This window comes from Cryptomeria japonica, chromosome 8, assembly GCF_030272615.1.
Source record: "Cryptomeria japonica chromosome 8, Sugi_1.0, whole genome shotgun sequence".
Classification (NCBI taxonomy): Eukaryota; Viridiplantae; Streptophyta; class Pinopsida; order Cupressales; family Cupressaceae; genus Cryptomeria; species Cryptomeria japonica.
This window is the reverse complement of record NC_081412.1, coordinates 139,455,504-139,481,360: the sequence shown is the minus strand read 5'-3', so window position 1 is coordinate 139,481,360 and position 25,857 is coordinate 139,455,504. Positions and strand designations below refer to the sequence as shown.

The 25,857-nt window shown below is 37.7% G+C and overlaps 1 protein-coding gene across 2 annotated transcripts in view; it reads left to right on the top strand.

Annotated features, from left to right (window-relative positions):
* Nucleotides 1–25,004, top strand: part of LOC131032306 (thioredoxin-like 4, chloroplastic) — a 111,535-nt gene extending 86,531 nt beyond the window's left edge. For both annotated transcript variants that reach the window (XM_059209959.1, XM_059209958.1), the window contains exon 4: nucleotides 24,724–25,004. In XM_059209959.1, the coding sequence (XP_059065942.1) occupies nucleotides 24,724–24,852 (129 nt within the window). In that variant the 3' untranslated portion in view covers nucleotides 24,853–25,004. The remainder of the gene's footprint in view (nucleotides 1–24,723) is intronic.
* The last annotated feature ends 853 nt before the right edge of the window (nucleotides 25,005–25,857 follow it).

The window sequence follows — 25,857 nt, the reverse complement described above, 5'->3', positions numbered from 1 at the left end:
CTTGAAAAATCCTATTTTCTTCTTAGATGAGGTCAATACCTTGATTCTTATGGCATGGATGCAAGTGGAGTGGTGTATTTTCGCCTTGCAAGGAAGATTGGAGTTGAAGAGATGAGGAGTGAAGCCTAAAATGTGGATTTCGCTCCTGACCCTTCTAAAGGGTCTAGAGCGAAATTCCCCAAACCCTCCCTTTTCTCTCAATTTTGTGCCAAGCCAAGAGTGGTTCAAGGTGAATTAGGATTGGAGATGTCCTTAAGCATGGCTTTGAGCTGCTAGTGATCACCAAATGTGAAGGATTTTGGCCTAGAAGCAGAATTTCGCCCCTGACCCTTCCAAAGGGTCTAGAGCGAAATTCTTAAGAACACCTATTTCCCCTTCAAAGAAAGTCAAATTCTTGGTTTTTATGGCCTAGATAGGAATGGAGTAATATGTCCTTGCCCTTTTGAGGTGAATTAAAGTGGAAAAATGAAGAAATGAGGTCAAGAACATGGATTTCGCTCCTGACCCTTCCAAAGGGTCCAGAGCGAAAATCCCAAAACCTATTCTTTCTTCCAACTTTTGTGTCAAGACAAACCTTGATCAAGGTGAAATAAGTTGGAAGATACCCCTAGGCATTCCCTTGAATGGATTATGGCCACCAAAAATGAAGATTTTGAGCTAGGACAAGGATTTCGCTCCTAATCCTTCCAAAGGGTCCAGGGGAAAATCCTAAATAGGTCTTGTCCCTGGCCATGATTTTTAGCGAATTTCTCCTAGCAAGCCATTTTCAGGTCAAACAAAGTGTTGCATACATGGGAGAAGGTTCCAAAGGGAGAGTCAAGGTAGAACGAAGTGAGAAGAATGGGGCTAAGTAAGAGAAAACAAGCAAAGAATGAATTTCGCTCCTGACCCTTCCAAAGGGTCCAGAGCGAAATTCCTCAAACCACCTATTTTCTCCTTGTGTGAAGCCAAAACATTGATTCCTATGGCGTGGTTGAAGGTGGAGTGATGTATTTTTGCCTTGTAAGATGAATTGAAGTGAAGGAAATGAAGGATCAAGTCTAAAACTTGAATTTCACTCCTGACCCTTCCAAAGGGTCCAGAGCGAAATTCTCAAAATATCCTTTTTCTTCCAAATTTGTGTTAAGACAAGCGTTGATGAAGGTGAATTGGACATAAAGATTGCCATAGGCATGTATTGAATGGGTTATGAGTTCAAAAAGTAAGGATTTTGAGCTAAAGAATGAATTTTGCTCTTGACCCTTCCAAAGGGTCCATAGTGAAATTCCCAAAATCACCTAGTTTGCCCATGATGAAGGTCAAGGTATGAATTCCTAAGCCTTGGTGGAGAGAAGACTAGTGTATGCTTGCTTTGGAAGGCATTTTGGAGTAGAGAAATGATAGATTTTGTCCTAGAATGCAAATTTCACTCCTAACCCTTCCAAAGGGTCCAGAGCAAAATTCCCTATAGGTCTTGTCCTTGGCCTAGGTCCAGAGCGAAATCCTCTTTTTGGTCTTTTTGGGGGTCAAATCAATGATGTCTTCAGGAGAAAGCGATTCAAAGGTCAAGAGAAGTTCAAGGCAAGGAGATGATGAAATTTGAGCTAAAATGCAAATTTTGCTCCTGACCCTTCCAAAGGGTCCAAAGCGAAATTTTTATAGGGCCCGTCTCTGGGAAGGATCTTGAGCAAACTTCTTTTTGATGTCTTCTTGTTGATGTTTTAAGGTAGAAAATGCTATGTTGAATGAATTTATTGTGTCCTTAATCACCTTTTGGTTTGTTTTGCAGATGGAAGAAGATTAGGACAAGGACAACCTGTTCTAGTCCATCATCATCAAGGACATTCCGAAGGCATAAAGGTGGACTCAAGGTGTTTTTTGCAGCATTGGAGGACTACATGTGTTCAAGGAGTTGCCAGCTACCCCCAAAACCTTCACTTCACCACACTAAGGAACCACAAGATGACAAAGAAAGGCTTCGCCAACACTTCAAGGCAAGGTATGCTACCGGAGAAGGAAGACTTGACAGTAAGGAAGCCTCATCAAGCACATGGGAGTCAAGGAGGTACATCATTCATCCAATCATCAAATTGAGACAAAAAAGAGATCAACCCAGGCACAAACGTCAGACAAGGTGGCATCCCAGTTATTTTTCCTCCAGTTGGATTGGTCCACCTCAGCATGTCCAGATTCAATGTACCTGACTCATCGGGGACGGCACAAACTTCGGTATACCTACCCCTGCTTCCTATTGGTCCTCACTCCTGGAATGTAATTTTCTCATTGGCTAAGGAAGTTTGTTATAACAAACCCTAATTAGGGTTTCTATCCTTTAATCCTAGCCATTGATTCTAAGTCAATTAGAGCTATCAATTTGTAAAGGGCTCTCTATATATAAAGCCCTGGCTCTTCATTTGTAAAGGAGAATAGTCAAAGAATAGTTAGAGAATAGTTAGGAGTTAGCAAAAGAGAGATAGTCAATAATTAGTAGCTCAATAGTAGATAGTAGTTTAGAGTAGAGTAGAAAGAGAAGGCAAAGATTGTTGCCAAGAGATTGTTGCAAAAGACATGTAAACTTCATTGAAGGAATGGTGAATTCTATGTGTCGATTCTACAATTTGCATGGTCTCTATACTTAACAAATTTAATTTCATGTTATTAGATGAATGGAAGAAATTTGTATGATCAATGGTGAGATTTCTATATCCATGCTACTAGCGGTTTGTTGATTGCAAACTTGCCTTGCGTAGTCAACTGGAATCATTCAGCTTAAGCTTAACTTCAATTATCGCTTCTTCATTGATATGCATCAACCTGACGGTGTCTTTGCTTGTAGCGGTGATCTAAACATCAAAGCTTTCCTTAGAAGATCGCACTAACCTTGTGGAGATGATCCTAGCATGTCAAAGCAAGACTTAGCTAAAGTTTCATCAAAGGTCATCCATTGCTCCTACATTCTTAGTGTTAGAATTAGATCCTTCTCCAACCCTTATCCTTTTCCCTTTTTTAAAAATCAAGGATTAGTAAAGACCCACGTTCCAGTGATATCCAAAGCAAATCAGACGCTCAGGTCATCGAATGTAAGTCCCCTTGTGATTCCAGCAAAATCACATCATACCGCAAGAGCTTATCCACACGTAGAGAACCTACAATCAGAACCTTGGAGCTACTCCGATTGATCCTTCTGCGAGATCTTCAGCATTCGGGGAAGCTTTATTCAAGAGAGGATAAGGTACCTTTAGGTATTTTATTCTGTGTTTGGTCGTGTACAAAAGACACATCAACAGTATCCTAGGCCAGATCGGTTTCAATAGCTTCTTTTGTATGAATCCTTCAGATTTTGATCAAACTTTGGTTGTTTTGATTGCAAGTAACTAAATCGGTCCTTTTAGGCTCATTGATGTAATCTGAAATGTGCATCCTGTTGTTTCTATTTACTTCTGCAACTGTAAAATCATTCTTTGCCCCATGTTCTGATTTGGGTTTGATCTTCAACATCTTAGGCCTAATTACTTGTTTTCTCAGATCTGAAATCCTCACTTAATTTTCACTTCCTAAGTCTGGTTTTAATCTCCTTTAGGTCTGATCTTACATCTTCCAGGTCTGATTCTGAGCATTAATCTCTTCTATCTGATCAAATGTTGATTGCCCTTCTTCACCAAGACTGATAGGGATTTTGCTTTCCATTTGTACCATCTTCACCTTGTTTGCAATTTACCTGCAAAGAGACATAATTTGAATTCAAACCTCATACATATTAATCATATCCTTAGGTCTGATTATGGTCTAAACTCAAAGAAATTAATCCACTGGAAATTGCATTTAAATGAAGGGTGAATGAGGTCTGATCACTTCCCAGAGATTTGATAGAACTCTTTGATCAGGAACCAGTCTACTTGAGTCCTCTCTTACACAGCTTATCCTTTATAATTCACCTTATTTATGCTTGAAAATCTTCTCTCCTTTGAAGCCAATCAGTAATTGAAATCTTCTTCCACTGTGAATCCTTTTGAGCAGGTACGAACTTGGAAGTTTGAACTAAATTGAAGTGAACTGCTTTATATCCTCCATCCTAGAGTTTTGGAGGGTCCCGAAGATGCCACGGGTGTAAAAGGGAAGGGAAAGGTGTAATGGTAAGGGGAACATTGCGGCAAGAAAGGTGGTGGATGTGGTAAAGAGGTGCCATGGAGGGGATAAGATGGAAGGGACGTGGGGTAGAGTGAGGTGGATGCCCTCCCTTTTGTTTAAAATGCCTTAATGTTTTTTTCTTTCATTCCAAAATTTTGGTGGGGCCCATGCAAAGTCAAAGGCAATTGCAATACCTTAAAAAAACATTATAAATTCCCAAGCCAGAAGCTAGTGGGTCCCAGCAAAGAGTCTTTAAGAAAAACCTATTTAATTCTTCATTTTAGAGTGTGTGGGGCCTAAACTGTGTAGCAAGGATGGATGAAGAAATGTGAGGTGAAGTGGGATGTGGAAGCCAGAAGTTAGTGGGTCCCAGCAAAGAGTCCTTAAGAAAAACCTATTTAATTCTTCATTTTGGAGTGTGTGGGGCCTAAAATGTGTAGCAAGGATGGATGAAGAAATGTGAGGTGAAGTGGGATGTGGAAGTGAAGAGTGGTAGGGAAAGTGCCACGCGAGGAAGGGAAGAAGAGGATGTTGGGGAAAGGGAGACATAAGGGATATGGATGTGGGGGATGTAGGAAGGGTAGGACATACGTGGGAGAAGGTAGATTTAGGATGTGGGAGGTATAAGGGGTAGTGAATGGTTAGGATATGGTGGGGAGTAAAGTGGAACGGGAGGTATAAGGGGTAGTGGAAGGGTAAAGGGGGTGTAGGAAGGTGGGATGAGGGTTAGGTAGGGTGGTAGGTAAAGGGTAGTGGATGGCTATGCTAGGATGGGTAGAGGGTTAAGTAGGTGAAGGTAGAGGAAGGTAGAGGGGATGGAAGGTAAGGGAGATGCAAGTGGTAGTGGGGGTAAAGGGTAAGGTAGTGGTAGGGGTAAGTTAGAATGTGGGATGGAAGTTAGGAAATATAAGGTAGGTTATGTAGAGGCTGGAAGGAAAGAAGTGAATGGTATGGAAGTGGAAGGGTTAGGGTGAAAGATGAAGAAGCATGGAGGGATAAGGGATGGAAGGGTGGAAGGGAAGGTGAGGGTGAATGTAAATAAATGGAATTGGAAAGGGAGATGTAAGGGAGGGCTATGGAATGAAGGGAGAGAGATGGAAAGAATGGAGGGGTGAAAATGGTGATGGCAATGGTGAGGAATGGAAATGGGAGTGATCGGGTTTGGGCACTCACTGACAGTGCTGGGAGAAGCAAGTCGAAGGCTTAGGAGGGCAAAGGAAGTGTTGAACCTCACTTCGCCCTAAAGAGAGAGACTTGATCAATCGCTGAGCAACTACAAATAAAGGTCTAATAGCAAAGACTCGACAACTACCAACGGCTAAGCTAAGGCAACTACCCTAGAAAGTGAAAAAGTGGGGATCCCCATTCACAATGAGGTGATGTGTGAATAGGTCGCAACATCTAGCACCACCTCGAATAAATGTTCCTCAACATTTCAAAGATAAATACCTAATACACACTTAGAATCTCCGGAAAATTCAACCCAACTTATCAAGAGACTAAGAAACATACTCAAGGTGGAAGAAGAATCCCAAACCGGATCAAGGCACTTTGTCTTTGATTACCCATGTGTGTGCAATTGCGTTCATTCCTTCTCAACAAGACGATCATAACTTCCAAGTTCCATTGTGATTAGCTACGTAGTTTGTCAAAACTCCATAAGCATCCTGGATAGAGCCTCGTTGCCAGTCAAACGTCTATAGCCCCGACGAGGTTATTGCTGTAATCTCACAAATATTGCTCCATTGCCAGCTGGGTGTCCATAGCCCCGATGGACTTACTCGCATTTTGCCATAGCCAATTTTGATATTTCATTTTCATCCATTTTTTCTTTATTTTTTTTTCTCTTTTTCTTCTCATTTTTTTTTCTTTTGATATTGCTTTCTTTTCTTTTCATATTTCGTCAATTCCTTTGGCTTGTAAGCAATGAACCTCACTTGGGTTTGACGATTATAGTGGTGCTGAAGCAAGACTTTGGATTTTTCACTAATAACTGCTTCACCTGGAAAGCCATAATGACTCAGAGTTTATTAATGTGTAAAGATATAGTAATGAAATGATGTTTGTATCAAGACACAGAAAGTGATTCGCTTCCAAGTCAAGTACAAGTCCTAACCAAATGATAAAGCTAGAGAGGAATAACCTTGGATTCAAAAGCACTTCATAAATAGATATCTAAGAAATGGACCGAACATAAGATCCAAAATATGCCAGTGCGTGAGCAAACAACACAAACACCTTTCTCACAATTGAAGGCTCCCACTTAGGACACCTAACTAAGCAAACTGACTGACTTAAAAGCAAACTAAACTAAAGCACACAAAAGGAAACTACACTAAAACAAGCACACAACAAACCAAACTAAACTACTTGAGTCACCGAAGATCATGAGTCAAATGACTCAAGGCAGATTAACAAGAAGGCTCCACAAAACCTTTAAGCTAAAAAATGCGAAAAGAAACCTACACTATGCTATATACAAGACTCCTAGACTTGACACGACTCAAATAATTGACATATGTAAATGACTTTACATGATTTCTCAAGGTATGCAACATGAGCATGGCAAAAGTGATAGTTCATAGTCAAGCAAATTCATCCTTAAATACGGCAAAGCAAGCTCTCACAAGGCACTTCTCATATTCAATCAACACCTCACGCAAGATAATCAATTGAGGCAATTCATTAGGTACATGATCTATCCGAATGCAAGTTGTTTTCCCAAAATCCCCATAATCAAAATCATAATAACTTTCACAACTAGGATTAAGGAAAGAGACAACTTGGCATGTTTCGGGCTCCCATATAAGTTCTTGAGTGCTCTCCACCTTCACATCATAAGAAGAGAGATCATCAACCGCTTCAGGAGGTCGCCATTGGTGGTGGATCATTCCACAAGCATCCACAACATGTTGGTTTTCAATTGTAAGTTCTTCTTGAATCCTTTGGATTGGAGCTAGCATAACCTCGAATTGCTCTTCATTCTTCACTTCCATGGTGACAATAGGTTCGCTATCTTGCATAAACCATGCATTCTTATGAAACTTTGTAAACATATCTTCAAAAATTGGGACTCCTTGATAGGTTGAGCCTCAAACATTTCCTCTAGTCGATCAAATACAATATTTGGGGGTATTTCATCCTCAAGCATTGTCTCGGGAGGCCGGAGTTGATGATGAATCACATCGCTCACAATAACTTGTTTGTCTTGAAATTTTTTGACAGCGATTCCATTTGTACTTCTTCCATGAGATCTTTTAGCGCCCCTTCAAATAGCACGATGGTGATGATGTCCTTGAGCACCCCCTCAAATTGTTCTTCATACTTGGGCTCACTTGTGATAACTTGCAATTCATTGTTCAACATCTCAATATGATTGTCTTCCTCTCCAAGAACGCCTGAAATCTTTTGCAATTCATTCTCAAGGATCTCCTTTTGTAGGAGGAATGAAAATTCATCAAGGGACTCTCCTTCTTGAAAGGTTGTTGAATCATTCTCTTCCTTGATTTGTATTCCAGTATATTCTTCTTTAGGTGCAAGGTGTGGAGAGATATCCACTGCCATGCATTGATCATCCGGTGAACTTATATCATCAACCTGCAATTGGCTTCCTTCACTGTCAGATGATGTAGCAACGCCTTGTTCATATGTTCTTCTAAATTCAGCTGCAAGGTGTACACTCCAAGATTTATTCGCAATACGCTCTTCCTCGGATAAGGCTGGCAATCCAAATTGATAGCTGACTTGGTTGATAGCCATTTCACACAATGAGCAAGTAAATTCAGAGTGGAGTGCATTATGAATCCTACACCACAATGGTAACAATATGCCTTCTAAATGCATTTCACCATTTAGGACAAGTTGATTTTCAATCATCCCTAAGAAGCTTGAAAGAGGATCATTGCTTTTTGGAATACTGAAATTGCCTTCTTCTGGTTCTGGCTTGGGGACATCCCAAAAGAAGATTTATCCTTGTACTGCTGACAGGTATGTCAAGCAATGCATTTCATCATGTTCATTAGTCTCATGGATTCTACACTTCCTTGGTGATGCAAACTCAGACAATCTCTGTGGGTAAAGTTGTGCATTGAATCTCCACCAAAGTTGAGGAATATCAACTTGTTGCTCATCTTGATGATGTTGCTGCCACTCCATTGAGAAATCTTTCTTGAATTTTCTGATTTTTTGATTTGAATTTTTTGAATTTTCACTTTTTTCTGGATTTTTAGAATAAAGAGATCTTGAAAATCTCAAATCTGACTTGATTGCTCAACTAGTTCTGATTGCGGGAAATGCTTCCTTTCCTTGCAAGTCCAATTGAGATCCAACAATCACCTTCTCTGATTGTTCAAGCATATATTCATTATCATGCCCTGCTAATTCTGTTGAGCGTGGAGGAGAGTGAAAAAAAGGCTTTAAGATTACTCCTCGCAAATATGAATTGATATGATCTGGAGTTCAGCTGTTTAGGAATTTATCGCGTTCAGGCCCTCCTTCTAGCGCCAATTCTGTTGATGTGTTTTTTAGGCACATGCAAACACAAAATAAAATACCCAAAAGTATCTTATCCTCTCTTGATCAATGTCTCTCAAATGTTGAAGATTTGCATAAGGATCACTTGAGATAACTCCAAGGTTCTTCAATGTCGTGTCACGGCGTGTGGATAAGCACAGTTGGGCCGTTGTGATTACTGTTTCTTCAAGGGGCCTTATGTCGAATAATTGAATGCTTGAATTGCTGGAACTTAAATTCTATCTACTTGTGTGGAGAATTAAAAACAGGGCAAAAGAGAAAGGGTTGAGGAATTCTATCCTAAGACTTGGAATGCAAAAAAAGAAGGGTGAATGATTCGATGGAATCCTACTGGGCAAGGTCTCACCATCAAATTGAACAATTTGACACAAGCTCAGTGCAATCTTCTAAGGTGCAATTCAAAGATGTTCAAATTATTATCATCAAACATTGATTACCATTCAAGTTAATGCATAAACAATGGATGTATAACAATTGAAGTTAAGCTCATATAATTCCAGTTGACCACGCAAGACACACTTACAATCATATAATGGATTGCACAAAAATGCATTTAACAAATTCCTCCATTCAATCTAATCAACATTAAAGCATACGAGAAGTAGAAACCATGTGACTTATTGAAATAACACATTTCACCATGACTTCAATGAAAAGAGTATCTCCATATACATATACATATACACATACATACATACATACATACATACATACATACATATATATACACACACACACACACATACATATATACATATATTGTATACCGTATTTACTATGTCATGTACAAAAATCTCATACCAAACTATAGTATTGAATCGGACTGCTGTACATTTAATTATTAATATTCAATCTAATCTGTCTGATTCAATGGCATTTGTATGATTGATTGATTCAATGAATTCCATTGATTGGATGATTTGAGGTATTGGTGAGTGATGACTAAGTGATTGTTGATTAGATGATTGATGAGTGAGTGAGTGATCCTTGAATACTTGGAATGATCTCTCCTTTTTACTTTATCGGGGGAAGAGTCACCACCTTTCATAGGAATTGAGGCACCACCTTTAATAACAATTGAGTCACCACTTTTCATTGCTGCCTTTGAGAATAATATATTATTCTTCAAATTGGTCTCCCTTCCCTCTCTTCCTCAATTGAACCTTCTTCCCTTTATATCTTCCCATATGAGGTAGAGGTCACATCTCTTCATCATGCCTGCCATTTGGCAAGAGACACAACGTATCACAATTTCCACCCTTTCAAATAGTACAATCCTTCATAATTCTTTCCCTTTGGAAGAGTCACTTCCTTATCTACTTCCCATTCCTTTCTTCTTCCATTAATCCTTCCTTGATTCACATGCTTCCTTTATTTCTTCCCTCCTCCTTATCCCATTTCAAATGATCTCTTCTCCCTCTTATATCTCATTTTTGAGAGAGCCAAAACTTTTCATTCCATGCCTTTTGACCATTCATCAACTTAATTACATGTTAATTATATCATATTATATTTTTATTATCTTATGTTTTAATTTATTATCATTATTTATTATTAAATCCTATTTCAAAATGGGGACATTACAGCTTCATAATGGAAGACATACTTATATATTCTTCAGAGTGGGTTACCATTTTTTTTTTTCCATAGACAAGTAAAATGGTGATACTTCAATATCAATTTGTTTCTTCAATCTATCATCATCTCCATAGACCGATTTCGTTCCTTCAGATACCAATGAGGTTCCCTCTTTCACCTTCTTCCCACAAAGTGAGGGGTTCAAATTGCTGTGATGACATATATTGAAATTATATCTAGGTCACTTAAATATCTCTATGTAGCCTCTCTGCTCTAATGATGAGCATTTCCTATGGTTGCAATGATACCTTCCTACATCCTGACTATATTCAACATCATTTTCGGAGACCCATTGGTCATTTGAGGTTATATTCCCACCGGTTACAAATTGAGACAGATCGCCATATTCTACTTGCTGCAAGCTAATTGGCTCTGTTGTCTTTACTCTCTTAGGAGGTGTAGACACATGATCACTTATTTTTTGGATGTCCTATCTACTATGAGATCTTGGGGAGATACAATTGTTTCGAGAAAGACTGAGGGTGGTGTTGTGACCTTTTTCACACATCGCCCCATTGCAAATGGGGACCCCCAATTTTTTGCTTTTTAGGGTTTTTTTTGCCAATCCTCGCAAGTCTAGAGTTAGGGGTTTTTCAAAGAGTTTTCCAAGAATCCTTAGGTCAAATGGACTAGTTATGATCAAATGAGCATTTTGACATCTCAGAAGTGCTAAGGTAAGCCAAAGGACAAAAAACGGAATTGCTTAGGGTCAATTTGGACAACTTCCTATTTTTGTGGGATTTTGCATTTTTGCTTTTTCATTTTTGGCACTTTGGGACCAATTTGAGAAGTAGCTTTTTCGCTTGCTTTTTTTTTAGCTTTTTTGAAAGTTGACCTAGGATTGGGTCATTCGGGTCATGGCAGTAAGGTTCTTGTCTTCGAAATGAAAAGTTTGTATCTCCAAGGTGGAAAAGAAAGGAAAAATCTCCAGACAGAGCGTTGATCCAAAAGTTCCAAACAAACATGAAGTGTTGAGCAAGAAAATCCATTAAGTGTCCATGGCAAAGAGAATTTTTAAATGGAGAAAGCATTTTCTTGTGCAATGCCAAACTCCGCCCAAGGAAATGGATGAAAATGACTTGCAAAGGCATGAACTTTGCCCAACATCTAGCCGCAATGGCATGACAACACATGAAGTCCACTATGTCTAAGAGGGAAATGACTTGAGCCATAGGAAAGTCCGCCAAGGTCAAGGTGAGAAATGGCTTGCCAACACACAAACTCCGCTTTGCACATAGCCAAAATGGCTTGCCAACAAGTGAAGTCCGCCCAAGAAAAGTTGATATTGATAGGGCACCATGCAAACTCTGCCCAAGTTTCATGAGGATATGACTTGCCAAGGCATAAAGTCTGCCCTACACTTAGCCAAAATGACTTGGTAACACATGAGTTCTACTAAGAGAAAAATGTCTCAACCACACGAGTTCTACCCAAGGCACCAAGGAGATGTCCTAACACATGCCCAAGTTCGCCAAGATTGAAAGAAAGTGTCATGCCCTGTCCTTGATCATCGTATTTTTTTCTAATCAAGAAATATAACCTAAATATTAAAATATTGTTAATTCTTTATTTATTAATTTAATATTTAATTTATTCATTATGTACAAATGAAATAAATATAATAATTACTATTAATTAATTAATATTTTATTTATTAATGTTTGTTTGATATTATTATAAATTAATTAATATTTATTAAATATTAATTAATATTTATTAAATGATGATATTCTTAAAATGATTTGATGAAATAAATTAATAATATCAAAGGGACCCCACGTAATCCTAAAGGGCAGCAACTCCTTGGAAAAAAGTCAGCACCCTTTGAATAGTGGTGACTCCCTCCCTTACTCCTATAAAGCATCGAGAGGGAGGATTGGGAAGTGGGGAGGGAAACAGAGGAAAATAAGAAAGAAATCGAGGGAAAGATAAGAAAAATGAAAGTTTGATTTCGGTGGATGTCAGCAAATTGTATTTCACTGCCAACAGTGTTATACTATTAATGTTTCTTCTTGAGAATATTCTGCTGTAAATTATAATGTCTGAAATATAAGGAATGGAATAAGGAGGAGAAAAGATAAGAAGACATTGGTGGTGGTAGTGAATATGAAGTTGCAATAGGTACGAACCTGAGAAATTTCGTTACTGATATAACATGAGAAAATGCTGATAGCACAGTCCGATATGACTTATGATACAAATATAATATGGTTCGGTTTGACATAAGATAATAATAATAGGAATGTGATTAATATGGGAGCCTAATATATGAAGCCCGGTAATGTTATTATTCAGAATTTAATAATGATATAAATACAGATAATAATATAATAATTATAATTATAACATTATCTGGTAATTGTTCTACACACACATATATATATATATTACCCGTGATATAAAATATATTAAATTTGTGGTATATGAACAATGCTCACATTGAAGTGTCAATAATAAGGTAAACAAATAAGACAATTCAGATTGATAATTATGTAGACAATTCAGATTGATAATTATGTAATATCGGAGACATCAATAATATGTTCTTAAACTATCCTAAATCACAATCAGTTCTATACCTTCTATTCCCCAAGGGAGATGGGTGCTGTTAGGGAAGGGTAGAGTAAAACCACTCCAGTAGAGAGCCCCAAAGGTGAAAAAACTCATGATCCTGTAATCTGGGTTGCGGGCCCCAAGGGTGAATGGACTGAGTTTCCGGTAATCTGGGCTGCATTAAGGAGGCGGTGTCAAGCGCCCTAGGCAACCAAGCCCTCTTCTGGGAATGAGGTTAGAAAGGTTTGGGTTTAGGCTGGTTAATGGCATCATAAATTGTAAAAAATAATTAATTATGCTTAATTAATATATTTAGAAGGTAGTATAAATGTTGCTCTTGGGAATTAATAGCTTATAACTTGGGGACATTATAGAAAGATGTCTTACCAAGGTAGAAAGTCTGCCAAGCCTCAAGAGTGCAATGACTTAACCCATGCCAAACTCTACCCATGCCTTGTGAAGCAATGTCTTGATACATGCCCAAGTCCGCCTAGGAAAAGCATTAAAATATCTTATCAATACATGGACTCCGCCAACACAAAGCAAGAAATGACTTAATAGCACATAAAGTCCACCCAAAAGAGGTTGGAAATGGCATGTTACCACATGAAGTCCGCCAAGCTTAAATGAAGAATGTCCTAGCCCATGGTGAAGTCTTCCCTAGGTGAAAGTTTGACCAATTATAAAAAATCATGGAGAAATTCGCCCAACACTTAGAGAATTCTTCAACTCATGTCAAGTTTGCCTAGGGTGAAAGAGAATCTAAGAAAGATTCCTTGCCAACACATTCACCTACATGGACAAGATGAAGATGAAATTGGCTAAGTATGAAGTTTCACCAAGGAAGAAAAATAGAAACATTCTTTTGAGAATCTTCTAGAAGGATAGAATCGCCATTTCCAGGAGAGAAAAATAAGGAAGATATGATGAGAAAGAGGTTAAGTTCAATGAATTTACAAAAAAAACATAAAGATGCGAAAAGAGTTCGAACCTCTTAGCCTTATATTCATTTCAACATGTCATTTCACTTTCATTCCTTCTAAGTTCGAAAGTTGAAGAGCTCTCTCTCTCCCAATTTCAAGAAGAAAGAAGATTTTCAAAGAGCAACAAGGAAATTTCTGAGCAAAAGAAAGAATTAGTCAAGAGTTTTCATCTTCTTTCAGAAGTAAAGGGCAGATTTCCCATCAAAATTCAGTCAAAAGTATAGTTTTAAGTTCAAAATTTGAGTTGTTGACTGATTTCTTCATCTTTTTTCTGTCTCAAGCACTGATTTTTCACAAATTTTACTAAGTGTTGAGCAGATTCTCTCCATTCATAGTCTGATTTTTTGCAGAATTTTTTAATTTTTGACAGGGTGAAGGTGAAGTTCTGAGACAAAAGAGTTCGAAATCAGGATTAAAATCTTAGAATTTACACAATGAAAGTGATATTAATTTAATTCCAAAATTTAGCAAACACGAATCATACTATCTTTAAGGATCCATTTGTTAAACATGACAAAGGGAAGGCTACTACATCAGGAACACAAGAGTCTTTTTCAGGCAATAAATGACCACTCAGGTTGGACTTTCAAGGAAAGTTCAAATGAAGTTTGCCAGCAAGGGAACCTAGCTAGAGTCTAAAATCACTTCAAAATGGAGAAAGGTTGGAGACACCAACCTTGGCCACGTTGATTTCAAGGACTTCAGAAGAAGAATGTATGGACATGAAGGATATTTACCAACAGCGGTAGCTTGAAGGATAATGATGAATTGAATTGTCCAGGCAATTGGATTTCCACCAGCAGCAGAGTGCAGTGAGCTAATTGTAGAATCGCTATGCACTACAATGTCCAGAAAAGGCAGATTATTGCACCTGATGGGATAGTGTTGGCATATCTTGGAGAAATTGCTATCCAAGAGGCATTTGAGATTCCAAACTACAACAAAACCACATTCAGAACCAAGGAAGAAACCACAAGGATTTATGAAGAACAACTTGAACCTTGTGCGACAAATATCAACAAACTATGGCCTTGTGCGACAAATATCAACAAACTATGGCTGGAAAAGCCCGGGCCTACCTATAAGAGGATGCCAAAGAACCTTCTTTGCACTGATTTCAAAGAAGATTATGGAGATATTGTCTTACTACTTAATAGAGTAATGGGCATAGCCCTCAGGGTGCGCCATTTGAATCCTGGATGTATTATTTTATTGCTGAAATTACTTTAGGAGTTAAGATGTTCAATTGGGCAAAGATAATCAGCAATACCATGGATGAACAATTGAGAAACTTGCACAGAACAAAATCTTTCTACATGAGTTCTTACATTATTTATCTACTGGCTATAAATTACAGGTACATAGGATTAAGTTGTAGAGGTATAATGGGAAATGGTGAAAATGAATTCAAGGCATATGATTGTTACCCACAACGGCAACTCCATGAAAAGTCTCATTTCAAGCGAATAAATGATGCATTTTTAATGTATATCTCTAGAATATTACAGGGAGGAACCCACCAGAGACTGACTCAAGAGGCTAAAGACTTGATAGGCATATTTGGATCCTGGTTCATTCAGTGTCCAAGATTCACATATTTGAGGGTGCAGGGATTTATCGGATGTCCTTACAGACTTCCAATTTATCCCACCAACAAAATGATACTGCTTGGAGTTTTGAGGCAGTTAGAAACATATGAAGGCTTCTAGAGAGCAAAGCACACGACTGGAATTCCTTTTCCATTTTTCATTGGAAAAATGCTAGAATCTTGTTCGACAACACAAGTAGGTGAAGGTGCAAGGCTGGAGATGCAATGGTATTCTTTTATCTTCTACCGATCTAGAGCAAACTTCGATCCCCTTAATCATATTGGATTGGTGAATGGAGAAAAATACAAGCACTTGATGGATCTTGAAGACTTTTGGGCTAATGCAATAGACTAATTTGACATTAGGAAAAGGTCGTGGTCAAGATTGCTGGTGAATTTGATTAGGACAATTGAACTTTTCCATGTGTCGGACCAGCTAGAAAATGATGGAGACTATGCACAACCAAGATATGATGAGAACAAACCACTCTCCACAATGAGATGGTTTGATCCCGAGCTAGCAGATTTGGCCACCTTGATGAGGCCAGTTGTCAAATATACACAATGGTGGGTTGATCAACAAGTCCAAGTGTTGAAACAAAGAAATATGTCTCTTACTTACAATTTGATGGGCGCCATGGAGTCATATTCTTTTAATCATGAAGAATCATCTCAAAGTGTTGAGCCACTGGAAAGTACAAATTCGAGGAAAAGAAAAGAAACGGCTGAAAGTTTTGCGAAGTCAAAAGGAAATAAAATTGTAAATAAGGGAGCTGCTGAAGAGAAACAAAAATTAGGACAATCTCATTCCTCCATTAGTGCAACATCCAGAAATGTGAACAATACATCAATTCTTGAGGATGAACCACTAGGCGAGATGAAAATCCCTTCCCCAATTCATGAAGAAAGAAATGTGGAATCAATTCCACAGGAAGTTCAAGAACAACCATCTCCTTCAAATACATAAATAATTGTATTAGAAAATGGTGAGATGGATATCTTAGATGGAGGATTCCAGGAGGAAATGATTTCCGCTCTTCGGGGAGTTCAAGATAATCCAGGTAATGAGAGCAATCAAGAAGACGAAGGCATTGAGCAACCCATAATTCCTGATTGGTTAAATGAGAGAATGAAATTAAAAGCACTTGTGGAAGTTCAACAAGAAGATGATACAACAGATTTCCTGGCTAGGTTGGAAAAGGCTGCAATAAAGAAAACAGCCAAAAAGTATTCCTCAATTCAAAGGGACGGAATAGGCTGGTGTTCAGTTCAAATAGCTGTGCCAAAATTTGATAAGGCGAAAACAGATATTACTCTTGATGAGTATGAAATAACAACTATCAACTTGGGACCGACCACCAAAGGGCAAGAAGTTGAGGAATTTGATAATTCAATCACTTCCATCAAGGCAAGATTGGAGAAAGAAATAAGAAAGAAAGAAGAGTTCAAGAAAGAAAACGAGCAATTGAAGAAATATATCCAACACTTGATCAAACCCATTGATCAAGGAGATGCACTAGCTCCTCCACTCTTGACTCTTCCACAGGAAATAGTTGGAGACTTCGAAGAAGGGAAAGTAACAACTGGAGAGGATGACAAACAATAGTAAAGAAGCTGTCACATTCGTGGAAAAAATGATGTTAGCATATGGGCAAACTTTTTCACTACTCTCTAGAATTCAGGACATGGTAGAAGTGTGGGAGGATCTTCAAGATATTTAGCACAAAGTAATCCAATGCCTAAAAGTGTTGAAAGGAATTCCCAAGCGGGAATTAATAGATGGACAGGTAATTGCAGCAGGGGATGTATATGATTTCAGCACATGGTATTGGGCATTAATAGCGAGAAATGAAGTTTTGGAAAAGGTAAAGGTTGACAATGTCAAAATTGAGGAGCTGATTCAAGAAATTCAGAATGAGATTTTCCTTGTGGCTGCCGATGTACTTGCGAAGGAAACAATTCGAGAAATTGAAATGCACGTGGAAAATCTGAAGATCAAAGTTCAAGAGATTTTCTTCAGCGTCAAAGGACCAATCCTTAAGAAAAATTTGACTAAGGCATCAAACTTCTTTTCCATCAGGGATGCCTTTTAGAAACAGGAATTGGATTGGGAGAATGCTTTTGCCACCTATGTTGATGACTTGGACGTGATGGAATTCAAGATAAACATGTTGCCACATGTCATGATGGAAGAGGTTAATCCTCTTGTGTCCATGTTCATCGAATATGTTGCCACAGAAAGGGTATAAGGATGCATTCTTCTAGAAGAAAGCTCTCTGTGTCACTTGTCTTTCCTTTATTTGCTCTTATTGGATAACTACTACAAGCCCTAGTTGGGATATTTTTATTTTAATCTCGACCATCGATCTTTGTTTGATTAGGGCCTTTCATCTATTTTCAAAACTCTATAAACCCCACTACTCTCATTTGTATGAGAGAGATTGGTGAAATTGTTGCTTAGGATTACTAAGATAATAAAGTTCATTCGCACTGCTTTGAATTTCTATGTTATCTTGTGGTTGCATGGTTTCATATTTTCTTCAACATAAAATAGAATTTGCTTTATAATTTGTTAAATGAATGCAAGATTTGATAGTATTGGTTGGTGAAATCTTTGCTCATACTTTTGATGAACAAATGATTTTTGTTCATTGTGCAAAGTTAGCTTGAGCGCATTCTGTGGATGTTTAACTTCTACTTTGAATAGATATTTTTCATTTTGATGGTATTATTCATAGTATGAAAATTATAAGCACAACCCTTGAAGATTGCACCCACTTTGTCTAGTGTTTAAGTTAGTGAACCAAAGCGTGGTTTAGATTCACCTAATCACTACCATCTCTTACATTCTTAGGAATAGTATAGAATTTCTAAATCCTTTTCCTTTTTATCTTTTTAGAAGTCCAAAATAAAAAATCCTAACAAAATATAGCTAAAAAGTTTTCATTGTGAATGAAATTCCCAAGTTCCCCTTGGATTACCAGCATACATTACTAAATGAACTATATCCAACATTAAAGTCGCTAGTTCGCAGTTAAAACATTGGAATCGCCATATGATCTTTTTTGCAATCTTAGCATACGCAGTGATTTTATTCAAGAGAGGATAGAGTGTCTTTTGGGCATCTTTATTCTGTGTTTGGTGTGTCATAAAACACACACCAACAGGTGGTTTATAGCTTTCTTTTTCTGTGACCTAAACCAAGGGTGTTTCGTCCTTTATGTTCAAAGAGTGGTGTCTTTTAAACTTTGGGTTCTCCAAGGGATCCTTTATGACTACCTGTTGTGATGTTTTCACACATCGCCCCATTGCAAATGGGGACCCCCTGCTTTTTAGGCCCTCTTGGTCTTTTGCTTTTGGTTTTTAGGTCTTTTTGCATCCGTTTCGTCAGTTCTCTGAGTTTGCAAGTGTTTGCGGGACAGTTTGATCAAGTCTGTAGCTCGTTTGAGCAAATTTGGAAAGGAAAGCTAAACGGAAAGCAAAAGAATAAAGCCAAAATTGCTTCTCTTTTAAAACACCATTTCAAAGTAAGAAGATAGTTTGGGATGATGGAATTTCCTTCATCCTTTTATGCCACTAGCCTCAAAATAAATCTTGTCAAATTTTATCCATTTGATGACTCATATCCAAGTCTGGAGTTTGTTTTGTCTTTTTTAGGGTTTTCACCTTCAAACTTGAATTTGAGGCCTTTCCTTTAGGGTTTTACAAAAATTGAGTGTTGCATTGGAATTGAGACCATCTAAGGGTCCTGCACGTGAAATTTGAGTGAATTCTGAGCAACTTTCTATTTTTAGAAAGTTCCTATTTTTAGGGATTTCATTACCTCCTGGATTGGTCCAATTTTGCCAAAAATCAAACTTACTATTTTTAGTAATTTCTATTTTTAGTGTCTTCCTATGTCCTGTTTTTCCTTGACGTTGAGAAGTTGAAAAACTTTCTATTTTTGGAAAGTTTATTTGTGGCAAGTTTTGTGCAGGCAGACACTGAAGACTGAGCATTCATGATCATTTCTAAATCCGAAAGTTTGAAAAAGCAGGCTAAAAGGATGAAAAAATGGCTGTGTGAGTATCCATTCCAAAAGGGGAAGGCATTGGAAATCTTCTAAGTTCGACAACAAAGCACTTTAACCCCAAATGTGGCATCTTGAATTTGGAAAATGGTCGAAAATTGACTAAGTATGGGTGAAGAATCAGACACAAATCCCTGCCAAGGCGGAAGTAAGCAAGTATGATCAAGAGCAAATGATATTCCTTGGCTTAGTGGGTTTGGCGCTCAAAGAAGAGCAAGGGCGCTAAAGAGGGGTGGTGGAGGAATTTTCCTCCACCCCCATTTTCCTTGACCATGCTCAATCAATGCACAAAGAGGATGGAGGGTGCCAAAACAAGGGTGTGGAGAAATTTTCGTCCACACCATGAATTCCTTCACCCTAGTCAAATAGCGCCCAAGGAGGAGCTATGGTGCCAAAACAAGGAGGTTAGGCAAAAGTGAAAAATCTCCAAAATTCCTTCATCAAGTGGAATCAATGCCTCGGTTAGGTGGAGAAATTTTCCTCCACACCATGAATTCCTTCACCCTAGTCAAATAGCGCCCAAGGAGGAGCTATGGTGCCAAAACAAGGAGGTTAGGCAAAAGTGAAAAATCTCCAAAATTCCTTCATCAAGTGGAATCAATGCCTTGGTTAGGTGGAAAGCGCCAAATTGAGGTAGGCAAGGAGAATTCTCAAAAGGGAAAATTCCTTGGCAAAGTGGAAACAACGCCCTAGTCAGGAGTCTGGCGCTAAAATGACTAAGGCGTGGAAAAAGTTGAAAAGTGGAAAATTCCTCCCTCAGAGCAAAATGGCGCCCTAATTAGGAGAAGGGCATTAAAATCAAAGAGCCATGGAAAATGTGAAAAACATGAAAGTTCCTTGCCCAAGGTGAAATGGCGCCCAAGGTGGGAGTCGGACGCTGAATAAGGGGTGTCAAGGAAAGTCAAAAAATTCCTAAATTCCACCACATCATGGAAATGGTGCCCAAGTCAAAAGGAAGAAAATTTTCCAAGACAAAGAAGAAATTGAAGGGAAAGGATTAACTAAAAAAAAGAAAAACCCTCAGGGAAGAATTCAAAATTCCCCTCCCAGGCATGGAAATTCACCAAAGAATAAAGAAATTCCAAGACAAGAATAAAAATTGGCCAAGTGAGAGAAGTTTTCTCTAACTTGAATCCCAGAGATAAAAATGGAAAAATTCTTCAAAAATAGGAAAGGTGAAAATTTGGCTAAGTGAGGGAAATTCCTTCCTTCACGACAAAATTCTTGGAAAAGGTGAAAATTTGGCTAAGTGATGGAAATTCCTTCTTTCATGACAAAATTCTTGGAAAAGGTGAAAATTTGGCTGTGTTGGAAATTCTTTCCTTCAAGACAGAATTCCAGGAAAGGTGAAATAAGTGTTGGAAATTCCTTCCTTCAAGATGGAATTCCAAGCAAGGAAGTAATCACACCCAAGGATGAATTGAAGATAAAATTTCTAAGGCAAGGAAGGAACCAAGGATGAACTGAACAAGAAATTCCCCCCCCCGAGGGAAATTTTTTGAAAAATCCATTTTCGGGCATCAAAAATCATCCGATCTTCAAAAATGATGATAGATTTGGATTTGTGAGAGAATTTTCTCTCATGGAACCTGGAACCCTAATTTGAAAATTCTCCTAAAAAATAGGAAATGTACAAAATTGATTTAAAATCTTCTCTAAGACAAGGAAAATTCAAAACTTCAAAGAAAATTCTTTCCTGATGAAATGTTCTCTCCAGGGGTTTCTCGCCAAGTGGTAGCCAGGTCAGCGCATGTTGAATTAATGGAGCACCTTTTTTGCATGTAGCCGTCACATTTAAGGCATTATGGCAGATTCCTTTTGCATGGCAATCGTCGTACTTAATGCAGTGGTGGAGCATCATATTGCATGTAATCGATTTGGAAGTGATGGTGCATCCAATGCACATTGGGCGAATTTGAAAGAAGTGGTGCATTTAATGCACAATGGATGTCGTTTTTGGTAGGAATGTAATTAATTGTAATGGGATGGAATTAATTGTATATGGGCATAATGGGCATTTATTGTTGATTCCCACCTTGTTGCATTATGTGTGGGGAATTTTTTAGGGAGAAACCCTAATTAGGGTTTTGCATGTAGCCAAGACATGAAGCCTATATAAAGGGGTGACCCCCCTCATTTGTAAAGGAAGGAGAGATTGTTTTCTGAGATTGTTGCGACAAGATTGTTGAAGTAGCAAACTTAATACATTGTTCGATTTGATGGTGTATTCTTGTTCTATTTTAGCAATCTGCATGGTCTTGCTCTCTTCATTAGATTAGATTTGCTTTCAAGTGATTAGATGAACTGGATTGATGAGATTGTTTAGGGTGCATAACCCTGCTCATACCTTTTGTTAGTAGCTGATTGTTGCTAACTTTGCAAGGTTAGTTTGAGCCTTTTTTTGTGTGAATTTAACTTCGATCATTTGGTGAATGTTGTTCAAATTGATGGCTTTCATTGGTGATATGAAAAACTATTTCATAGCCTTTGAAGATTGCACTGCCTCTATGTAGTTGTTTCCTAGTGGCGAATGTAATGTCCCCACCTTTTTAGCATCTCAGTGGAGTTCTTAGCCTTTACATTCTCCGAAGGCTAAGTGGAGAAATAAGGAGAAATTGATTAAATTAATTTCTTATTAAGTCATTAAATAAAAAAAAAAAAAAAAGGTGACTTTATATTTAATTAATTTAATTAAAAGTGACTTAAGTGATTTATTTAAATATTTTAATGTTATTATAAAGTTATAAAGTAACTTTATAATAATAAAGTCACTTTAATATTATAATGTGTGAATATGTCTTTAATCCCACATTGGCCAAGAAAGTGTTCGAGCTCTCATAAGAAAGAATAAAAAGGGACTTAAGAGCTCATTTTATATCATCCATCCAGAGAATTGATATTTGTTTGTTATGAACTTGGGAGAAGAAGCCAAGGGTTTCTGATTCAGTCAGCCATTGGAGAGCGACAATTCTTCAGTGTTGCAACCATTTGAGGTGGTGAAATATCCACTGAATTTGGCATTTTAGGAGAGCTTCATTCTGGAGTTCTATTTGGGCTTTAAAAAGAAGGGAAGACATCTAGGGTATGTAGATTTTCGAATATATATCAATTGCAGACCTACAGTTTCATTTGGCAGCCATTAAAAATCAGAATTGAAGCAATCATTTCAAGATACAATTGCTGCTACAGTACTCGCGCTACAGTAGACGCTACAGTAACCGCGCTACAGTACTCGAGCTACAGTAATCCGTGAATAGTGAAACGCTACAGTGGCGTGAATAGTGACGTGCTACAGTACTAAGAAATCAGGCATTTAATTGGCAAATTATTCGTAGCTACAGCAGGAATGTGTTTAATTGGCAGTCCATTGAAGAGTGGAGACCATCATTTGCAGCAAGCATTTTACATATCAGGTTCTCTAATTTTGCTGTCATAAGTTTTGGAAATTACATGTTATACCTTTGTAACTATTTGGTGTGAGAATAACTAATAAAAACTTCATTATGTTGCTGCCACATAATTTCTAGTTTGCATGCCAAGTGTTTGATGATTTGTCAAGCAGCTGTAGTTGTTATTTTTAGTTACTTATATGCATCAAAATCAATTGGCATATCATTTCGATGACATTGTTAGTCAATCTTTCATGGTTAGAGGCATTCAAAACATTAATTGCAGTGTACAAGACCCAAACAATACAAACAGAAAACTCATAACAGCAAGTACATACTTTGCAAGACAAGTGTTTGACAAAATTCTCGAGGGTAGAAATCAATGATTTAAGGGCAAAGTTAGTAAGGGTTCTTACAGCGAAGTAGAGTGTGGTTTGGGTTTCACCTAAGCAATCCCTGTCTCCTTGTTCTTAGGTTTAGATTAGATTAGAATAACATCTCTCAACCCTTCCTCTTTACTTTCTGCATTTTAAACTCAAAAAATCCTAAAAACGAGCCATTCAAAGTTAAATCATTCGCGAGTCAATTCCTTGAAATTGCAAAATTGTCTAATCTTCTTTGAGAATACGTAAGGCCCCTTGGATTACCAGTATATAGCATTTGTCGACTGAGCCACGTCCGTTGCACGAAGGAACCATGGAGTTAGCCGTTTGATCTTATTGCAATCTTAGCATACGGTTTAACTTTGATCAAGAGAGAGTGAAGTGACCATTGGGAACTTTATTCTGTGCTAGACATTGTCCTAGAAAACACGTCAACACTACCCAATCAATGATTTCCTTATTTCAGCCTCGTTCAACTATTGGCATCATCATGCGCTTGCTTGTTATCTTAGACATGCACACATATATAGATTTTTGAGATAATGTACCCTCTTGCAATTGGCCACCATGCACCATAAAGCTCTTACATTAGGCATAGAGAGTTAGTAATCCACCAATGTTCATTTTCCAAACTATAGGGGCTAATGTGCATAGTAATTTTCTCTTATGCCTTGAGCACTGTCAGTCCTAGATGTGAGGACAACTACTAGAAGCCCTTATCTTAGACATGCAGACATATATAGATTCTTGAGATAATGTACCCTCTTGCAATTGGCCACCATGCACCATAAACCTCTTACATTAGGCATAGAGAGTTAGTATTCCACCAATGTTCATTTTCCAGACTATAGGGGCTAATGTGCATACTAATTTTCTCTTATTCCTTGAGCACTGTCAGTCCTAGGTGTGAGGACAGCTACTAGGAGCCCCCAGCTTCTCTTAAGGATTCTTCAATCAGGTTGTCTTGGCCTAGGCTATTCTCTGTAAGACATCGTTAGACTTTGTATTATTCCTTTTGTGTTGTTTCATGAGGATCTCCTGACTCATATGTGGACTTGACCTTATGCTTCATCACCCATCTTCTCTTGGCTTTTGTTTGTGGTTCTATTTGACAAGGGCTTTTTCCCATCTGATATGTTTGAATGAATGGCTTTTTACACTTTGATTTGGTTTTCATTGATTCTAGTTTTAGTTTTAGTTATTGCTTATTATGGTTCCTTTTACATCCTTGATTAGCTCTTGTGACTTTAGATTTGAGTTTCACTAATCTACTTGGGTAATTTGGAAACATTCAATATGATTTCTTTCTCTCTTATTTTTTCTGAAAGTTTAGTCATCAATACTCTGGTTTTTTGATAGAGATTGATTTTGCTGAAGAGGTCAATCATCTTCACAACAGTAATAGGTATTAATTTTTAGCTCAGGAATGCATTCCTAATGTTTATGCTAGCTACTTACATAATGTTTTTTGATTATACAGGTTGTGCCGCTCTTCCACTTTTACAAAGATGGGATATTGGTAGATGCTTTTCCTACTAGAGATAAGAAGAAACTCATCGACACCATTCGTAAATATGCCTCAAGATCTATAGAACTCACAGAAGAATGAAGATATTTTATTCTATTTTATATCTTGTATTTTTTATACTTTGGGTGCTTCTTGGTTTCCTCCTTGACTTTGTGCTTCTTGTCTCTTTGACCTATTTTGTTCATTCACAAATATTAATATTTAAGGTTCTATGGTTTCATCCTTTTACTTTATGCTTCCTGCCTCATTGATCTATTGTGTTCAGGTGCAAATGTTAACATAATCTCAGTTTCTATGCTTCTCAATGTTCTCATGGCTGTAATGTAGTTGATGTTTTCGTTTTTTATTTATCCCATTAATTATGTCCTTAATTAAATTGTGTTCGTCCATATAATGTGTTTCTGAATGATTATTATGAAACTCACTATGATCAAATTGAATTCCATTGAAATTGAAATGAAGCATGTGCAGTTGGAATACATAAATTGATGCAGGAGCATCCATGGTGTAAGGGCAATCTTGCATCACTAAATTTTTTTTAATTTTATTTTATGTAAATGATTAGGAATAAATGTTTTGAAGAATAAATTATGTAATAAGGACCTAATATTTAATAAATATTCTGGCTATAGTCTAAAGTTTCTAATTGCAAGGGAGATGGACACTTGTCCAAAGCATATTGAAGGCTTATCTTGGGAATCTTCTATTTTTGCGTCCAATATGGGAGTGGAAAGAAACCTTTCTTCCATAATCACTCATGTTGAGATTTGCCATTTAATACATTTTTCAAATTTGGGTGCCCAAGCATGCCTATTTTGGGTTTGGGAAAATCCTGAAAATTGCTACTTTGATTGGTTATGGAGGAGGAGGCCATTTGCAGTTGAGGGAGAGGAATTGAGGAAATTTTCTAAATTCATTTGTAGTCTCCTTATCTTGGTGTGAGAATTTGGGAGTTGAAACCACCCATGGTTTTGGAAACTTTAAGTGTTAACCTTCTTTCCAAAGTTTTCCAGGAAGAGGTGGTAGTTTTGCAAATGGAGATTCAGTAGGTGGGAGGGTTGAAGAGCATTTTTCTTGTAAGACTTG